The 14,229-nt window shown below is 46.1% G+C and overlaps 1 protein-coding gene across 1 annotated transcript in view; it reads left to right on the top strand.

Annotated features, from left to right (window-relative positions):
- LOC118233697 (small conductance calcium-activated potassium channel protein 2-like) overlaps window positions 1–14,229 on the top strand; it is a 47,952-nt gene that overhangs the window by 14,814 nt on the left and 18,909 nt on the right. Inside the window, exons 5-6 of the mRNA XM_035429567.1 lie at window positions 7,672–7,968; window positions 12,516–12,637. Coding sequence (XP_035285458.1) covers window positions 7,672–7,968; window positions 12,516–12,637 — 419 coding nt within the window. The remainder of the gene's footprint in view (window positions 1–7,671; window positions 7,969–12,515; window positions 12,638–14,229) is intronic.

The following is a 14,229-nucleotide window of genomic DNA, read 5'->3' on the forward strand; positions in this document are numbered from 1 at the left end:
ATTAGGTGAGGCGGAGCTCACCTGGGGGATGGTAGGGTGGACATGTTGACAGAGTCCGGTCAGGTCAGAGTTTGTCAAGTGTTTTCCAGGACCAACAGGGGGAATTCCATGCTGTTAGTTTTACATCCCATCTTGAAAGACAGCATCTCCTATCGAACAGTGTCCCCATCACTTTCCCAGGCAGTGTTTGACTGTTTGCCTATGTACACATTTGTTTGTGTATGTGTTTGTGAGAGAGACTCTGAGTGCATCTGTGTGTGTGTGTGTGTGTGGGTGTGTGGGTCTGTGGGTGAGGGTGTGTGTGTGTGTGTGTGTGTGTGTGGGTGGGTGTGAGACAGAGATTCGGATTGCATGTGCACCTATGAGCCTGTGTGTGTGCTCTCTGTACTGTACATGATGCAGACAGGGTGTCCATTCAGCATTCAGAAGAATACAGTCAGCTACAGTACAGTAAAAAAAAAAAAAAAGAAGTAAAAGCTCTGAAATTAATTCACTCAAGAGCTTTGCGGGCGCACATCCAGAAGAAAGTGCTGGCTTTTGGGGGAATCAGCCACGCTCTCGGGGCTGTGATGAGGGGTAAGCCCCCGTCCCACAGCAGTAATGAGCTGTGTCCCACCCCCCCCCCCTCCCCAAAAGCAACACCCCCAATCCCAGCGTCCTCACCCCCGTAGACTTGTCATCTTATTCTGAATGTGGGGCCGGGCGGGGAGCAAACACACACCGCGTGCAGTGTAACTCCTTCACAGCGCATCTCCGCAGAGAGGAGGGAGGTGTAGCTCTCTCTCTTTTTCCTGCCTCTGTCTATCTTTCTCTCTCTCTCTCTTTCCATCCTTCTTTTCATATTTCTAAAGATGGCAGATTGGTGTGTCTCTTGTTCCTTTGACTGCAGAATAAAGGGAAGATATTATCTCTTTTTCTCGGACTCTGTCTCTCTCTCTGTCTGTGTTATACCTCTGCCTACTTCTCCTTTATTTCCCTCTATCCTTTTCTGTGTGTGTGTGTGTGTGTGTTTGTGTTTCTGTGTCTGCATGTGTGTGATTTGTTTGCATTTTTAGAGGAAAAGTTCATTTTTAGGAGGTTTTTATCTGCTTGGATTGGGTGACTTTTAAGGTTGATTGTTCGGGTGTCTCTCTGTCTCTCTTGCACGCACACACACACACACACACACACACACACACACAGCTTGCCGTACGACACCGCAACCCCTGTAGAACACAGCAGGTAAACACACCCACCCAAAACAGGCTGACACACAGTACAGAGAGATAGGCGCAGAGCTGTGTTGTTACTCTATCGGAAATCTCCAGCTTGCTACTTTAGTGCTTTTCTAGCTGATGTGGTCTAATGCAGTCGACACATTAACACCCAGTCTGTCAGACACGTGACGTATGCTGAACCAATCAGAGTGGACACACTTACTGACAAACAATTATTTACCCTTGTGGAAATTAAATATACTGAAAATATATTGAAGTAAAATATATTATCGACATTTTGCAACACTTAACAATATCTAGGCCGGTGCACAAATTGTTGCCACTTCCACCGGATATTGCAATATACATTTTTCAAATGAATGCTGCAGTGAAATATGTATTATCATTATGTTTTCAAAACAGTGCACACATTTAAAATATGTTGCAGTATATTGCATTTCCCTGGAGGTATTCTAATCATGAATGGCCACACAAGGCCACACCAAAGAAAGATTCACACTTTTGCTAATTCAGTAATACGCTCTTGTCTCCTGATACACTGCAAAAAACTCTTAGTCTGTTTTGGTCTTGTAATTATTTTCTCACAAGCAGAAAATATTAACTTGTTTTAAGTTAGTTTTTGCTTGACGAGTGCAGTTGTCTCGTCCCTGGCGAGTCTTGAAATGAGTCAAACCGCCTCACCTCATTAGCAATCTTTTTGCCTCGTTTGGCAAAAACAGTGACAGAAATACAATTTTAAGTCCAAATATGAGACTAAAGCACTTGTCAAGACTGGCTTATTGTTTCGGTTGCTTCAGAGAGAGCCGGGCGGTGCAGTTCAGAGAGAGAGAGACGAAGGGGCCAAGCGGACACGGGAGCGGGAGTTCTGATTCGGGTTTTGACGGAGTGACATTTGGGGAGGGCCGGGTGGCGGCGGCGGCGGCTTTTGTTAGCGGCTAGGATAGCGCCGCCCCTGTATTAGCGCTTCCGTCGGCACGCGTGTTTGCGCACTGTCCTCGATTACGGCTAATTGATGCTGCGAGCAGCGAGAGCCGCGGCTAAACGCTGATAAAGATTTAAGGATTATTATGCGCTTCCTCACGGTGCTGTTCTGGAGTCTTTTTCAGATGTAAAGATATGTGTGTTTATTCTCTCTCTCTCTCTGCCTTACCTCTGGCTACTTACCTCTATCCACTTAACATGTGAGTGTGTGTGTGTGTGTTTATTCTCTCTCTCTCTCTCTCTATCTGTCTTACTTCTGACTACTTCTCTCTATCCACTTAACATGTGAGTGTGTGTGTGTGTATGTTTATTCTCTCTCTCTCTCTGCCTTACCTCTGGCTACTTACCTCTATCCACTTAACATGTGAGTGTGTGTGTGTGTGTGTTTTTTCTCTCACTATCTCTCTCTCTCTGCCTTACCTCTGGCTACTTATCTCTATCCACTTAACATGTGAGTGTGTGTGTGTGTTTGTGTGTGTGTGTGTGTGTGTGTACGTTTGTGACATTTGCATGTCGAAGAAACCTGAACTTTGAGAACGATTTGCCCGCTTGGATTTGGTGAAGGTCAGTCCCTCAAGCTTTCAGTGTCATGTGTCCAAGCAGAAGATTAGGGCAGAATTTATAAAATGATAACAGCATCTAACAAACAGCTGGATGGCACAAGAAACGAAATATTGATAAAGCCTTTAGAAATTTTAGTGTTGTGGAATGGCTTTGATGTATATGGTGCTACAAAATAGGCTTTTGGGCCAATATAACCTACCCTTGCCCCAGGTGGGTAGGTTATGTTGTTTGTTTATGACCTACCCTTGCCCCAGGTGGGTAGGTTATGTTGTGTGTTTATATCCTACCCTTGCCCCAGGTGGGTAGGTTATGTTGTGTGTTTATAACCTAACCTTGCCCCAGATGGGTAGGTTATGTTGTGTGTTTATGACCTACCCTTGCCCCAGGTGGGTAGGTTATGTTGTGCGTTTATATCCTACCCTTGCCCTAGGTGGGTAGGTTATGTTGTGTGTTTATATCCTACCCTTGCCCCAGGTGGGTAGGTTATGTTGTGTGTTTATATCCTACCCTTGCCCTAGGTGGGTAGATTATGTTGTGTGTTTATAACCTACCCTTGCCCCAGGTGGGTAGGTTATGTTGTGCGTTTATATCCTACCCTTGCCCCAGGTGGGTAGGTTATGTTGTGTGTTTATATCCTACCCTTGCCGTAGGTGGGTAGGTTATGTTGTGTGTTTATATCCTACCCTTGCCCCAGGTGGGTAGGTTATGTTGTGTGTTTATATCCTACCCTTGCCCCAGGTGGGTAGGTTATGTTGTGTGTTTATATCCTACCCTTGCCCTAGGTGGGTAGGTTATGTTGTGTGTTTATAACCTACCCTTGCCCCAGGTGGGTAGGTTATGTTGTGCGTTTATATCCTACCCTTGCCCCAGGTGGGTAGGTTATGTTGTGTGTTTATAACCTACCCTTGCCCCAGGTGGGTAGGTTATGTTGTGTGTTTATATCCTACCCTTGCCCTAGATGGGTAGGTTATGTTGTGTGTTTATATCCTACCCTTGCCCTAGGTGGGTAGGTTATGTTGTGTGTTTATATCCTACCCTTGCCCCAGGTGGGTAGGTTATGTTGTGTGTTTATATCCTACCCTTGCCCCAGGTGGGTAGGTTATGTTGTGTGTTTATAACCTACCCTTGCTCCAGGTTGGTAGGTTATGTTGTGTGTTTATAACCTAACCTTGCCCCAGATGGGTATGTTATGTTGTGTGTTTATAACCTAACCTTGCACCTTCCCTTGGTATTGGTCAACTATTTAGAACTTCCACAATTGCAAAATGTTGCGGAAATGTGAGTTTACAGCTTCACAGAAGTCTGCCTCTTATCAGACCCTGAAAGTAAAACAGACTGTTTACTGTGCTGACAGAGAGTCAGCAACTGTGAAGAAGAGACGGTGCTCAGTCACAAAACATCCTACTGGACCAGCATTATGTGAACTTCAGGTTCTCCATAATACAATGTAATCATGTTTTGTACTGCTGGATAACTGATGTCATGGGGAACAAGTTGGTGTCTTTGGTGGTGGGGTGCTGACTGAAGATCTTTATACCGATGGGACAGCACTCAGCCAAATACAAAGGTTAGCCTGGTGTGATGTACTTACAGAGGTAGTGCAAGCAGGATCATTGATCTATGCTGTTTTGCCATGATTGTGTCCTTATTGATGGCTTGGTGTTTTGCTTTCGCTTTGTATGTAAAGGGAAATGTGCAGTGATTCGGAGAGACTTGTCAACGTACACATATAGCCATTTCACCGCTCACATTTTTCACCATTGTATATTCTCATTATTACTAAACACACTGAACAATAAACTTCATTCATTTTAACCTGCCATTCCTCTTTGACTCTTACCGCTGCACACCTAGCAGTTTTAAGGTCCTAGCATACACATAGAACTTAGGATATCTTTACCCCATAGTCACACGTCTGTGAACATTCGTTTTCCCCCCGAACATTTCGGGAATCGTGCTCTGCCGGAACGACGGAGCAGTGTTCAGCTGAGGAGCGGCGGTGGGAGAAAAGGGCTTAACGCCACGGAGCGAAATAAATCCCCAGGCGCGAGGCGGCTCGCATCGAACGCGAGTTCGTAAACGTGACGTTTCGGCCCATCAGGGGTAATGGGGTACCCGAATAGCGATCTCGCGTGTTCAAACTGGCGTGGCAGCAAGTACCTTCTGGCTTTGTTTTATGCATGAGTAGTCGTTCCTTTTCTTTGCGAAAGCTGTTCATTACGGTGTTACCCCAGGGTGGGGGGGAGGCGGGGCTTTAGTGTACTTAATGGTGCTCTGTGACCGGGCCGTCTGCTGAGCTGCGGGCGTCGCCTGTATGCTACGGTTAGCGCAATTAAAGCTGACCCGGGGCCTCGTCGAAAAGGAAAGGGTCACCAGCCGCCCGACTTCTCTCCATGGGCTGTCACCCACCGCTCCTCTCTCTCTCCTCTGTCTCTCTCTCGCTCTCTTTTTCCCTCCTTCATGATGGAGTGTGTTGGTGCCTGGACTATGCGGGGGCACACTGGGTGCAGGGGGGAGGGGGAGGGGGGGGGTTGTCATTTCTCCAGCTCTTTAATTGACAGATTACCATTCCTAATGGAATTTAATTATTTATAGGGTCCCAGGGTGATTTAACAAGGAAGTAAGGGGTGACACAGAGAGTGAGAGGGGGAGGGAGAAAGAGAGAGAGGGAAGAGAGAGAGAGAGAGATGGCAGAAAGAGAGTGAGAAGGGAGAGAGTGGGATAGGGAGAAAGGAGAGGTGGAAGGAGGGAGAGAAAGAGTGAATGTGCGGAAAGAGAGAGACCAGGAGACATTAATAGTGGGGACAGGAAGGGACAATGGGGGGGGCGGCTGTGCGGGGGGGGATTTGCATTTCCTGACAGCAGTGTAGTACTGAATAATTTCTGTTATGGTTTCGTTTGTCATGTGCCAGGAAAAGGGATGCCCCCTGCCAGGGTTAGGGATGCCCTGTGTGCAGGGATAGGGATGCCCCATGCCCACGGTTAGGGATGCCCCCTGCCCAGGGTTAGGGAAGCCCCCTGCCCAGGGATGGTCTGTGCCCAGGGTTAGGGATTCCCCATTCCCAGGGTAAGGGATGCCCTGTGTGCAGAGTTAGGGATGCCCCCTGCCGGGGATAGGGATGCCCCATTCCCAGGGTTAGGGATGCCCCGTGTGCAGGGTTAGGGATTCCCCATGCTCAGGGATAGGGATGCCTTGTGCCCAGGGATAGGGATGTCCCAGTTTGTGTCGGTAGTTGTTTTTCAGGGGAAGATACACACTGTGGTGTTGTTTCCCTATACTCATGCTTATTGGCCTGGCTGGTGAATTTAATCTCCTTTAAAAAAAACAGTAAATATTCAGTCCCAGAAATTAAAAACCACCTTCACGCTGGTTAAGTGTCATCATGAGAAGACAGATTCAGCACATGTACACCCCCACACAGACACACACACACACACACACACGCACATACATACATACATACATATACACATAAATATATACTCATACATATGCATGTAATATATGTGTGTGTGTGTGTATAGTCTCTACTGTCAAATGCTGCACATTGACTCTTCCTACTGTATTTATGCAATCTCTCCTTCTCTCTCCCTCCTCTCTCTCACTGGGGACCGTAATTAAGCTTGGCTGGTCTTTGATGTTGTCGCCTTGGCAACAGTCACCATGACGAGGCTGCGTTCACCAAAAAAAAAAAAAAAAAAAACGCAGACTCACACACTGACACACAATGCACACACGGTTGCACACAGCGGTACACATACACATACCTACTGTGATATCATGTATTCCTACAGGTGAGAACGTAGTTGATGTTGAACACAGCTGATGCTCTCTTTGAAAGACAGACCTAACAAAGACAGACCTAACAGATATCTTTCATAGTCTACTGTACCTTCACCTCTCCTGTTTTTAACTATTGTAAGAATTAAAATAATTATCTTGTTAATTATCGTGTTTAGAGGGATTATTTACCCACTTAAGCCACATTATGTCAAAAATAACCAGGAACAATGAAATTCCCACGTTCATATTGTGCTGTATTGCAAACAATTAAATAAAAGAGGTACCAACATTTTTGGACCAATTCGCAGTCTGAAGTAAATCAATAGACTCCTGAACATGTGTTTAGTTTCCTGAAATTTATTAACACAATTCAGGTTTGGCTTGTCATTTGTTTTGCCTGTAAATTCTTCATTATCTCCCAGATGGTTAGTTTTAGTGGCCAGGTGTCCACACTTTGACCAATTAGAAGCCTAATGATTCACCTCAGTCATTAATGATCAGTCAAAAATAATTTACCTTTTTATGTAATTGTTCGCAATGTAGTGCAATTAGCACAATATGAACATGGAAATTTTATTCTTCATTGCACGCATAGCTATTTCTGACATAATGTGGTTTAAGTGGGTAAATAATCCTTCTAAATATGAAAATCACCTAATTAAGAAAAATAACAACTTGTTAAAATTCTCGGATTGCAATTGTGGTTGGAACAAAAACCAGCATACACAGAGGTAGTCCCTGAGGTTAGGAACCACTGTTCTAGAACTCCATTGTTTTCGATTACCATAGCGATTGTCACATCAGCATCAGAATGTTCAGTCAAGAACATTCTAATCACATATCTGTGTTTTTATACCTAAAGGGTTAAGCGCAGTAATGATAATTCTACCAATCAGAATAATGCCCGAACCACTGGCATTTTAACATTTCACCTGTGCGTGTATGTATAAATATGCACGGAAGTACTACGCAGATCTCAACACACCTAGTGGGAAATGCTCACACTACAAAGAGACCTGTTAGCGACCTGTTAGCTTGTACCGCCACGAGCAATGCTGCTACTTAACGAACAGAATCTCCCCCCTCTCCCCCCCCCCCCCCCCCCCCCCGCCCTCTCTCTCGCAGCTCTTCGTCATCGACAACGGCGCGGACGACTGGCGGATCGCCATGACGACGGAGCGGGTGCTGCTGATCGCCCTGGAGCTGCTGGTGTCGGCGGTGCACCCGGTGCCCGGCGACTTCACCTTCCAGTGGCGGGCGCGGCTGGCCTTCTCCTACACGCCCTCGGTGGTGGAGGCCGACCTGGACATGGTGCTGTCGGTGCCCATGTTCCTGCGGCTCTACCTCATCGCCCGCGTCATGCTCCTGCACAGCAAGCTCTTCACCGACGCCTCGTCCCGCAGCATCGGGGCGCTGAACAAGGTCAGAGACGCCGGCCTCCGGGGGGGGCGCCAGGGAGCACTGCAGCACTGGACGTCTGTCTGTCAGTCTGTCTGTCTGTCTGTAGTTCCCTGCCCCCTCTCTCTCATTTTCATGTTTTCTCTGTTCTTTCTTTCTCTCTCTCTTCTTTCTTTCTCTCTCTCTCTCTCTCTCTCTCTACCTTGGTATGGCATAAACAGAGTGAGTTTTTATGTTTTGTTTATATGCACATTACAAGAAAGGACTGCAATGTCCCAATAGTGCGGACGTTGAGCTCAAACTGCCAAACTGTGTCCCTTTTACTTTCCTTCCTCTGTTTTTCCTCTCTCCACTGGCCACCCCTCTCAATTTTCAATTTCAAAGTGCTTTATTGGCATGAAAAATATAGGTACTTGTGTTGCCAAAGCAGTGGTTACAAGATACAACAATATACAATGAATGGTAGACTATGAATTCTCAGTCCCCAGTCTCCTCTCTCTGTCTCTCCTAAAATCTCTCTCTCCTCCCCTGCCCACTCCCTTGCTCCCTCCCTCCTCCCTCTTGCTTTCCTCTTGCCCTCTTTCTCGAATCAATTTGAATTTCAAGGTGCGTTATTGGCATGACATTAGACAGGGAGCATTACCAGCGGTGACAAAGAGTAGACAGGAAATTATACGGCTGAACTCGGGGGGGATGTTATTGCTTTTCATTGTAATTCAGTGAATATTAACCACGGTAGCAATAACAACAGTTGATATGCAGTAATGTAGAAATCACAGCACGTTTTATGCATAGACATAGTTTTTTTTGTTATTTCTCAGCCTCATAATGGCTTCCTTGACTTTCATTGGCACGGCTCATGTTGACAAACGCCAGTAATAGACTCCGAAGGCAATCAGGAGAATAGACTATACTGAAAGCCCTCTTATACCTGCACTAAGGAAGCAATTGAACACACCCGACTAATCACAATAACGCTATGTATAAAAAAGGCCATAATTTCTATATGGTGAAATAGAAATACCTGTATAGAAATACCCTTAAATAAAAACTGATAATGTGCACTTTAACCCTATGTGAAATCTTTGATTACAAATCTAAAAGTGTGGAGTACTGAGCCAAATCAAAAAAAGATATTTATTTGTCCCAAATATTTGTGGAGCTGGCAGCACATTGAGTGCGGCGGTCAGTGTGTATCTCTCAGGTGATGACAGGCAACTACTCATCCCCCAAAGACCCAGTAATTCATTTTTGTCCCCTATAAGGGACATGAGTCTCCAAAAAGATTTTCACTGCAACGTGTCATCCAAGACACTTGTATTATCTCCAAAAAATTCTTAAACTTTTTTTTCTCTCAAGTCTCAGAAGGATATATAACAGCGGCTGAAGTTGTATCTCCTTTATCCAGTAAGACTGCTGGTTTTTCTGTGTCTGAAAATGCAATACAACTTGGAAGCACTGCTTTTATTTTATTTTATTTTATTTTCTCAGAACAAATTTGCCCGTCTTTACCTCCGTGCGTCTATCTCAACCTCTCCTACCTCGCGGCGGTCACATGACCTGTTTTGGTCACATGATCTGGGTATTTCGCGGCCATTTCGTCCGAATTTCATTAGGATCCATTTCCGAGGTGCGTCATTGACGGCAAAGCGGTCCGTCCATCCATTATCTATACCCGCCTCTTCCTGGTCAGGGTCGTGGGAGGCGCTGGAGCCTTTCCCAGGTTGCCAATCTATCTCGCAATTTAGAGTCTCCAACTAGCCTACCTACATGTCTTTGGACTGTGGGAGGAAGCCGGAGAATCGAACCGAAGAACTTCCTGCTGTAAGGCGACAGTGTTAGCCATCGCACCACCCGCAGCACTGTGTCATACACAGTGTTTGGCTTTTAATGGAGTGGTCTGAGTCTGAAGCTCACACTCCTCAACATCATCAGTGATTGGCAGCTAAATGAACATATTTCAGGCTCGATTGAAGGGATCCTTTTTGGGGCATTTTGGTAGGACTCCTTTAGGTGTACCCAAAATGTGACTACTAACGGAAATGGCCTAATTCCAGCCCTATTTTCAGACATGGATCGCTTATTTTATGGATCATATTCATATGTGCATATGCACATGTAGTTTAATCAGCTTTTTAGTTCAACATTCTAGCTGGTTATGTTACGTTCTTGGTTGTTGCATATTTCACTTCCATGTAGCACGAACGACAGTAAGAAACTTGAGTTTGAATCATATTTTCATGGTCATGAATTCTTCTTTTGATTGAATAAAACTGCTTTGGCTGGGTCTGTTGGCGCATTCAATGGCAGTCACAACGTCCCTCGGGTATCGATTGTCAGGCCTTGATAAGTGTCATTTTTCATGTTTTCCAATATTGTGATACAGAGAGTGTTGGCCTGAGGCGTGGCCTTCATCTGGAAATCATTCACTTCGTCTTTTTTGGCTGGACCGCAACAGCGGGGCCAGCCCTACGAACGCGAATGTCTGTGACCGAGTGACTTGAGTGAATGACGAAGTTGCACCATTGGTCGGCCGAGTTGTGAAGTTACACCATTGGTCGGCCGAGTTATGAAGTTACGCCATTGGTCGGCCGAGTTATGAAGTTACGCCATTGGTTGGCCCGTCCAGCCATATGTAGGTGTTGACCTGGTCGTGTTTAAGTTGGCGTAACTTTTCTAATAGGGAGCTGGGTATTGTTGCAGTCTTGTTTTGTGGGTAACATCAGAACCAGGTCACGTTTATTCAACAGCGATGTGATGTTTTGTGTTCAGGGTCTAAAAATAAACAGTTGAGTGTCGCTTTTAAGTTTTTGGAGGGCTTGTATTGTTGAGTGTTAAACTAAGTGCGTACCTGGGTTTTCACTTTGACGATACAACTGTTGCCTTAGGGTTTAAAGGTACATTCTGTCTTCTTTTTTGTGTTATTTCTTTTTTGGAAAGTGCTTTGAATACCGTGGTAGAAAAGCACTGCACAAAAGCACTGCCAGTTGGATTTCCCTCTTGTTAAATCCTGTTAAGTGGGGACTGTTTGTTAAGGAGTCTGTTATTTTCGTAATTCCGGTAGCGTTAAGAGCTTTGCTGATTTCATCAGCGGTGGAAGTTTCCAGCGCTTTCAGGAGGCTGCTTGTACGTGTTTGGATTGTTCGATTGTACTCTTTACATGAGCGTCGTCTGTGTGAGAATAGGCTTGTTGGCGTTTTTCTCATGTGATGCGATTATCGAATCGCGAGCTGATCCTGAGGTCTGTGGCCCGACAGCGAGTGCTTTTATAGAGGAGGGGTCCACATCAGTGTCCCACAATCTGTCCCACAGTTCCCTTGCGCCGAGCCAGAGGTGAACCTTGCGGAGGGGTCCCCTCAGTAGCATCCTGGCATCAACGATGGCGGTTACTGACCCGCGTCTGGGCGGGGCCGAACTGTCACGGCTGCTCTCTCTGATTGGGCGCCTGACCCAGTTCCCCTCCGCGGCGCCGGCGGCTTCCCCGCTGGAGTCCGTGCCGCGCTCTGTGTTCGTGCGCTCTGGCCTGATGGGAGATTTTTCTCTCCGACCCCATCGTGAGCGTTAGCGGACGCGTCCACACGCCGCTGAGACTCTCCTGCAGCGTCACCCTGTCCCTGCTTTTTTCAAAATGTCACCTACAGATTCAGAAGGTTAATTTTTCCCTCTTTTCCCTCCCTCTTTCTCTTGCTTGCAGTCTATCTGTCTCTCTCCCTCTGTTTCTCTCTCTCTCTCCTTCCTCTCTGTCTTTCTTTCTCTCTCTCTTGCTCGGTCTATCTCTGTTTCTGTGTCTTTTTTCTCTCTCCCGCTGTCTCTCTCTCACACTATATTCAATTCAATTCAAGTTGCTTTATTGACATGAAATACAAATGTAATTATTGCCAAATCATACATATAAATAGTATGTAAAATAATAATATTAAAATAATAATAATAAATATAATAATATATAACAATAACAGCAATAACAGCAACAACAGCAACAGAAGTAAATCAATAAATCTGTACACGTTTATATGGGGTGGGTGGTCACTCGCTCCCTCTGTCTCTCTCTCACTCACTCTGTCTCTATCTCTCTCACCCACTGTTTCTCTCCCTCTCCCTCTGTCTCTCTCTCTCACTCTCTATCTTCATCTCTATCTTTCTCTCTCTTGCTCGTTCTCTGTCTGTATCGCTGTCTCTCTGTCAGTATCTGGGATACTCAAATCTGGCCCCCAAGAGCAGTAGTACTGCTGGTTTTCATTCTTCCCCTCTAAACAGGGACTGTTTTAGACCTGGGACGCCAGGTGGATGGGATCTCTGGCCAGATGTGAGTATCTAGGTTGAACATGGTCAGTCTTACTACCATATGGGACAGCTAGGGGGCACTGTCCTTCTCTCTTTGCCCTCTCAGTTCTGAGCAAGGTCAGGGGTCATCAAGTTTTCTCTTCTGTCAACCATCCCATGGGGGAAGGTGGTCACACCAACCTTGTACAGACCCTACACCCCAAGCTGCACACGCAGAACAGGCTTCTGGAGGTGTGACCACAGCTGTGTGTGTGTGTGTGTGTGCGTGCGTGTGGTTGTGTGTTCAGGTGCACTTCAACACCCGGTTCGTGATGAAGACCCTGATGACCATCTGCCCTGGGACCGTGCTGCTGGTCTTCAGCATCTCTCTGTGGATCATCGCAGCCTGGACTGTGCGCGTCTGTGAGAGGTGAGGTACTGTGTGTGTGTGTGAGAGGTGAGGTACTGTGTGTGTGTGTGTGTGTGTGTGTGTGAGAGGTGAGGTACTGTGTGTGTGTGTGTGTGTGTGTGAGAGGTGAGGTACTGTGTGTGTGTGTGTGTGTGTGTGTGAGAGGTGAGGTACTGTGTGTGTGTGTGTGTGTGTGTGTGAGAGGTGAGGTACTGTGTGTGTGTGTGTGTGTGTGTGAGAGGTGAGGTACTGTGTGTGTGTGTGTGTGTGTGTGTGAGAGGTGAGGTACTGTGTGTGTGTGTGTGTGTGTGTGTGAGAGGTGAGGTACGGTGTGTGTGTGTGTGTGTGTGTGTGTGAGAGGTGAGGTACTGTGTGTGTGTGTGTGTGTGTGTGTGTGTGTGAGAGGTGAGGTACGGTGTGTGTGTGCGTGTGTGTGTGTGTGAGAGGTGAGGTACGGTGTGTGTGTGTGTGTGTGTGTGTGCGAGAGGTGAGGTACGGTGTGTGTGTGTGTGTGTGTGTGTGAGAGGTGAGGTACGGTGTGTGTGTGTGTGTGTGTGTGTGAGAGGTGAGGTACGGTGTGTGTGTGCGTGTGTGTGTGTGTTTGTGCACGCGTGTGTGTGTATGTGTGTGAGAGGTGAGGTACGGTGTGTGGGTGTGGGTGTGTGTGTGTATGTGTGCGAGAGGTGAGGTACGGTGTGTGTGTGTGTGTATGGGTGTGGGTGTGTGTGTGTGTGTGTGTGTATGGGTGTGGGTGTTCGTGTGTCTGTGCATGTGTGTGTGTGTGTGCATAAGTGTGTGTGTGTGTGTGATGACCACATGCATCTCTGAGAGGTGGATTATGACCACTTCTGCGATTACTCTGGGTTTTTTTTTTCAAAGATACAGTGCCGTGAAAAAGCATTGGTCCCCTTCCTGTTTTCCTCTATCGCATATTTGTCACACTGAGTGGTTTCAGATCTTTAGACAAAATGTAATATTTAGACAAAGGAAACTTGAGTAAACACTAAATGCGTTTTTGAATGATTTTATATATTTAATTTAAAAAGTTAAATGAAAAACACATTAATTGACCCCTTAAACTCAATGCTTAATGCATCTTGTAATTTGATCAGTATTTCACATCGCTGTGGAGGAATTTTTGCCCACTCTTCTTTGAGGAACTGCTTTAATTCAGACAAATTGGCAGGTTTTCAAGCATGAACTGCTGGTTTCAGGTCCTGCCACAACATCTCTACTGGGGTCAAGTCAGGACTTTGACTAGGCCACTCCAAAACTGTTTCTTTTCAGCCATTCAGATGTGGCCTTGCTTTTGTGTAATTCAATTATGCTTTAGCTTCGGCTCACAGACAGACGACTGGACAGTCTCCTTAAAAGTTTTCTTGTGCTGAGCAGAATTTGTGGTCCCTAATTCGCAAGTCGCAAATCGGCAAGTCGTCCAGGTCGTGAAGGCAGCAAAGCACCCCTTCACCATCTCACTACCACCATCATTGTTGGTATGATGTTCTTACTGTGCAATTCTGTATTTGCTTTACGCCGGACATAATGGGACCCACATCATCCAAAAAGTTCTACTGTTGACTCATCCTTCCATAGAACATTATTCCAAAAGAATA

The sequence above is a fragment of the Anguilla anguilla genome, chromosome 8 (genome assembly GCF_013347855.1).
Source record: "Anguilla anguilla isolate fAngAng1 chromosome 8, fAngAng1.pri, whole genome shotgun sequence".
In the NCBI taxonomy this organism is placed as follows: Eukaryota; Metazoa; Chordata; class Actinopteri; order Anguilliformes; family Anguillidae; genus Anguilla; species Anguilla anguilla.